The 5,454-nt window shown below is 44.5% G+C and overlaps 1 protein-coding gene across 6 annotated transcripts in view; it reads left to right on the forward strand.

Annotated features, from left to right (window-relative positions):
* Nucleotides 1–5,454, forward strand: part of IFT52 (intraflagellar transport 52) — a 49,007-nt gene that overhangs the window by 42,132 nt on the left and 1,421 nt on the right. For 5 of the 6 annotated variants that reach the window (XM_008061717.1, XM_008061719.1, XM_008061718.2 and 2 more), the window contains one exon: nucleotides 1,331–1,476. The exons of the other annotated variant lie outside the window; for it this stretch is intronic. In XM_008061717.1, the coding sequence (XP_008059908.1) occupies nucleotides 1,331–1,476 (146 nt within the window). The remainder of the gene's footprint in view (nucleotides 1–1,330; nucleotides 1,477–5,454) is intronic. 6 annotated transcript variants of the gene reach the window in all.

Genomic DNA, 5,454 nt, shown 5'->3' on the forward strand with positions numbered 1-5,454 from the left:
CACCTCAGCCTCCCAAAGGCGCGGGATTACAGGCTGAGCCACCAAGCCCGGCTCATTGTTGAATATTGAAGACATCTTACAGAACTCTTATAGTTTGATCCCATTTGTGTTTAAACTTGTATTTATACAGAGGTGTGTAGAGCAATAATTATTCGAGATAGTATTGGTGGGATAGAGCTAGGATATGTTTGAATGTCTTAATTTTAAAAATTTACAGGCTGGGTGCAGTGCCTCACACCTATAATCCCAGCACTTTGCGAGCCCATGCAGTCGAGACCAGCCTGGGCAACTTAGCAAGCCCGCATCTCTACAATAAATCAAAAAATTAGCCAGGTGAGGTGGCACATGCCTATAGTTCCAGCTACTTGGAAGGCTGAGGCGGAATGGTAGCTTGAGCCATCGGGTCGAGGCTGCAGTGGTCGTGAACGTGCCACTGCACTCCTGCCTGGATGACAGAGTGAAATTCCAACTCAAAAAAGTACAAAAACACGGTGAGTGGATTGCCTGAGTCCGTGGGTTCGAGACCCGCCTGGGCAACTTGGCGAGACCTCGTCTCTACAATAAATCAAAAATTAGCCGGGCGTGGTAGCGTGTGCCTGGAGTTCCAGCTACTTGGAAGGCTGAGGCGGAAGGATCACCGGAGCCCAGCAGGTCGAGGCTGCGGTGGCTGGGAGCGGCTACTGCACTCCAGTCTGAGTGACAGAGTGAGACTCCAACTCAAAAAAAAAAAATACAAAAACAAAAAAACTTCACAGTTCTATCATAACTTTAAAAAATGCAAGTCAGAAGGGGAAAAATAAATCACAGTATACTGTGAGAAAGCTGGTGTTGTCTATGCTCTACATAGAGCTGTTGGAGGTATTGATGGTATTATGGGTGATGTGTTATTGATGGGATTATTGGTGATTTTTTTTTTTCTTCTTTTATTTTCTTTCTATAATATTGTTATAGCAAATGCTGTTTTAAATCACTCCTATGCCCTTCTCATAGTGATCCTTGTTGCATTCACAGAATTATCATTTGATTTCCTACTGGTTGCTCCTGTTCTTTGTAATATAGGAATGCTAGATCTTGGGAGTAGGAAAGCCAGAAACAGTTCTTCTTTATTCTGATTAAGAGCATCACATTTTTGTTGTAATTTATAAAAGCAGTACATTAGGGATCTCTAGAGTTTGTTAGTGTTGAAGTCCTGTGGTCATACTACTCTAGGAAGAGGAGAGTGATCATAAAAAATGTGGAAACTTTGATAGAGGATACCTAAACCACACTAAATCTGTACTTGGGGAAGGGCAGAGTTAAGGGTTAATCTAACTACCCCAACTGTGCGTAGGTACTGAGGAAGACCTGGAATTCTATGTCAGGAAGTGTGGTGACATTCTTGGAGTAACCAGTAAACTACCAAAGGATCAACAAGATGCCAAACATATCCTTGAACACATCTTCTTCCAAGTGGTGGAGTTCAAGAAATTGAACCAGGTACAGAGCCTAGAAGGTCCACTAAAGTGGACGCCCCCTCCAGTGGTGGTATCATCCATAAACTATGCTTCTCTTGTTTAGTCTGCAAGTATTTATTGTCTACAGATGACAGTCCCTACACTTACGAAATGTATTTTCTAGCTAGAAGATACATACCGTAAACAGTACACATAATATACTAGAACATGGTAAGTACTGAGGAAGAAAAGTAGAGCCCGGTGAGAAGGATCCAGTGTACGGAATGTGGCTAGGTGACTGGCAGGTATTGAACAGGGCGCACGGGGCAGGCTTCACTGCAAAGTTGTATTGGAGCAAAGAGCTGAAGGTGCTGAGGGACTTAGCCATGCAGAGACCTGGGGGAGGAGGCTCGCATAGAGGGGAGACATGTGTAAGTCCCTAAGGCTGGGCTGTGCCTGGCACATTTGAGGAACAGCAATGATGCTGGTGTGGCTAGAGAAAACAGATCAAAGGCTAGAGCAGTAGGACATGAAGTCAGCACCTTATGTTAAAGACATTCTTGGACTGAGAACCAAGAATTTTTAAATTATGCCTGGCCTTCCTTTTTTCCATACCTTGACAGGATTTCTAAGATTAAATGCCCAACTGGTGTTGGTAAATAGGCATTCATACACTACTTATGGGAGAATAAATTGTTTCTACTTTTCTGGAAATATTTTTGTAATGTTCAAAAGCCCTAAAAATCTTTGATCCAGCAGTTCTAATCCTCAGAGTTTGTTTTAATATAATCCTGAATATGTGCAGATTTATCAACCAAGATGCTCAGTGCAGCATTGTTTAATAGAAGAAAAATCTTCATCAATAGGAAACTAGTTAAGTATCCTAGAGTATATCCATAAGATTAAAAATGCCTTGAGGCCAAGCACAGTGGCTCAAGCCTGTAATCCCAGCACTTTGGGAGACCAAGATGAGGGGATTGCCCGAGCCCATGGGTTCACGAACAGCCTGGACAACTTGGCGAGACCTCATCTCTACGGTAAATCAAAAAATTAGCTGGGGCCAGACATGGTGCATCAACCTATAATCCCAGCACTTTGGGAGGCCGAGGCAAGAGGATTGATTCCCTGAGCCTGGGGCTTCAAGACCAGCCTGGGCAACTACAATAAATCACAAAAACTAGCCAGTCGTGGTGGCGTGTGTCTGTAGTTCCAGCTACTTGAAAGACTGAGGCGGAGGATTGCCTAAACCCAGCAGGTCGAGGCTGTGGTGGACGTGAGTGTGCCACTGCACTCCAGTCTGGGCGACAGAGCGAGACTCCAACTAAAAAAACAAAACAAAACAAACAAACAAAAAAACATGCCTTGAAAGAATGTTTTTAAGGACTTGGGAAGACAGTCATGATTCAGTAAATGTAGGTGGGGGACTATAAAACAGAATATATAGACATTCCATTATTCTTTACAAAATAAACACAACAAACACATATATCTATTTTGCATAGTAAAAAAGAACATTTGAGGTCTGATTTTGCAAACTAATCCTAGAAAAAGTGCTCTATACCTCATTGCTGAATATCACTATGGACTCTTTTTCTGGAATGGCCATCAGAGCTGTCTTTGTATTACCCTTAATGTCCTGAATGTCATCAAAATGTCTTCCTTTCAATATTTTCTTTATCTTCGGGTGAAGAAAAAAGTCACTGGGGGCCAGATCAGGTGAGTAGGGAGGGTGTTCCAATGTAGTTATTTGTTTACTGGCTAAAAACTTCCTCACAGACAGTGCTGTGTGAGCTGGTGCATTTTCGTGATGCAATAGCACCTTTAGGACCATTTTTGCACACACATTTCTCATGCCAAGATTTTCAGTTAAGATTTTCGTAGCCGGGCTTGGTGGCTTAGGCTGTAATCCCAGCGCTGTGGGAGACTGAGGTGAGTGGATTGCCTGAGGCCGCGGGTTCGAGACCTGCCTGGGAAACTTGGCAAGATCTCATCTCTACAATAAATCAAAAATTAGCCGGGCATGGCAGTGCGCGCCTGTAGTTCCAGCTACTTGGAAGGCTGAGGCAGAAGGATCGCCGGAACCCAGCAGGTCGAGGCTGCGGTGGCTGGGAGCGACCACTGCATTCCAGTCTGGGCGACAGAGTGAAACTTCAACTCAAAAATAAATAAATAAAAAAAAAAAATAAAATAATTAGCCAGGTGTAGTGGTATTTACATGCTATTTTCCTAACTTTGTCTATTTATGGTTGTTTGGTCTACTATGCTTCTCATAGTCAGTCAACGATTCTGATGCATAGTTCAACAAATTTTTGCAGTGTTTTTGTCAGTTCTGCTTGTTACTGGCTGTCCTAACCTCACTTCATCGATGATATTTTCTCCCCTCAGAAAAACATTTAATCCATTTGTATACAGCCATTTTCTTCATGGCATTATCCCCCATAAATGTGGACTAACATGTCCCTGATTTCACTTCCACTTTTGCCAAGTTTAACAAGAAACTTGTTTGTTTGTTGCTCTAATTCAAGCTCCAACATGCAATGGCACACAAAAACAAGCAACAATAATGAATGCCACTCAGCAAAACACTGCCACACATTGACATGAACACAGCTGTGAGATATTAATATACCAAAGTTATGAAACCTTACTGGGTTGTTTGTACAGTGTTGCCAGTGTGTGCACATGGTGGCAAGTTTGCAAACTTAATTGTCACACCATATATTTATCCTCATGTGTAGTGTTTGATTTTTATTTTCTTTATTAAAATTTTTATAATGTGTTACTTTTTTTTTTTTTGAGTTGGAGTCTCACTCCGTGGCTCAGACTAGAGTACAGTGACACGCTCCCAGCCACCGCAGCCTCAACCCACTGGGCTCTGGCGATCTCTCCATCTCAGTCTTCCAAGTAGCCAGAACTACAGGTGCATGCTACCACGCCCGGCTAATTCTTGATTTATTGTAGAGATGAGGTCTTGCCAAGTTGCCCGGGTGGGTCTTGAACCCACAGGCTCAGGCAGTCTACTCACCTTGGCCTCCCAAAGCGCTGGGATTACAGGCTGAGCTACCAATGAGCCCAGCCAATGAGCCCAACCAATGTGTCACTTTTATTTATTTATTTATTTTTTGGAGTTGGAGTCTCACTTTATTGCCCAGACTGGAGTGCAGTGGCATGCTCCCGGCCACCGCAGCCTCCACCTGCTGGGCTCCGGCGATCCTTCCGCCTCAGCCTTCCAAGTAGCCGGAACTATAGGTGCTCGCTATCACGTCTGACTAGTTTTGATTTTTTTTTTTTTTTTTTTTGAGTTGGAGTCTCACTCTGTCACCCAGACTGGAGTGCAGTAGCCTCTCTCGGCCACTGCAGCCTTGACCTGCTGGGTTCTGGCGATCCTTCTGCCTCAGCCTTCCGAGTAACCGGAATTACAGGCATGCGCTACCATGCTCGACTGATTTTTGATTCATTGTAGAGATGAGGTCTCACCAAGTTGCCCAGGTGGGTCTCGAACCCGCGGGCTCAGGCAATCCACTCACCTCGGCCTCCCAAAGTGCTGGGATTACAGGCTGAGCCACTGAGCCCGGCCTAGTTTTTGATTTATTGTAGAGTCTAGGTCTCACCAAGTTGCCCAGGCAGATCTCAAACCCACAGGCTCAGGCAATCCACTCGCCTCGGCTTCCCAAAGTGCTGGGATTACAGGCTGAGCCACCAAGCCCGTCCTTAATGTGTCACTTTTATAGGAAAAGAAAGAAGCCAGGCATGGTGGCTTACACCTGTAATCCTAGCACTTTGAGAGGCCAAGGCAATTGGATTGCCTGAGTCCAGGGATTTGAGACCAGTTTAGGCAACATGCAAGACCTGGTCTCTACAATAAATTAAAAAATTATTCAGCCAGGCTTGGTGGCTCAGCCTGTGATCCCATGTCTTTGGGAGGCTGAGGTGAATGGATTGCCTGAGCCCGCGGGTTCGAGACTTGCCTGGGCAGCGAGACCTCATCTCTACAATAAATGAAAAAATCAGCTGGGCGTGG

The sequence above is a fragment of the Carlito syrichta genome, unplaced genomic scaffold (assembly GCF_000164805.1).
Source record: "Carlito syrichta isolate Samal-C Ts95f unplaced genomic scaffold, Tarsius_syrichta-2.0.1 Scaffold305544, whole genome shotgun sequence".
NCBI lineage: Eukaryota > Metazoa > Chordata > Mammalia > Primates > Tarsiidae > Carlito > Carlito syrichta.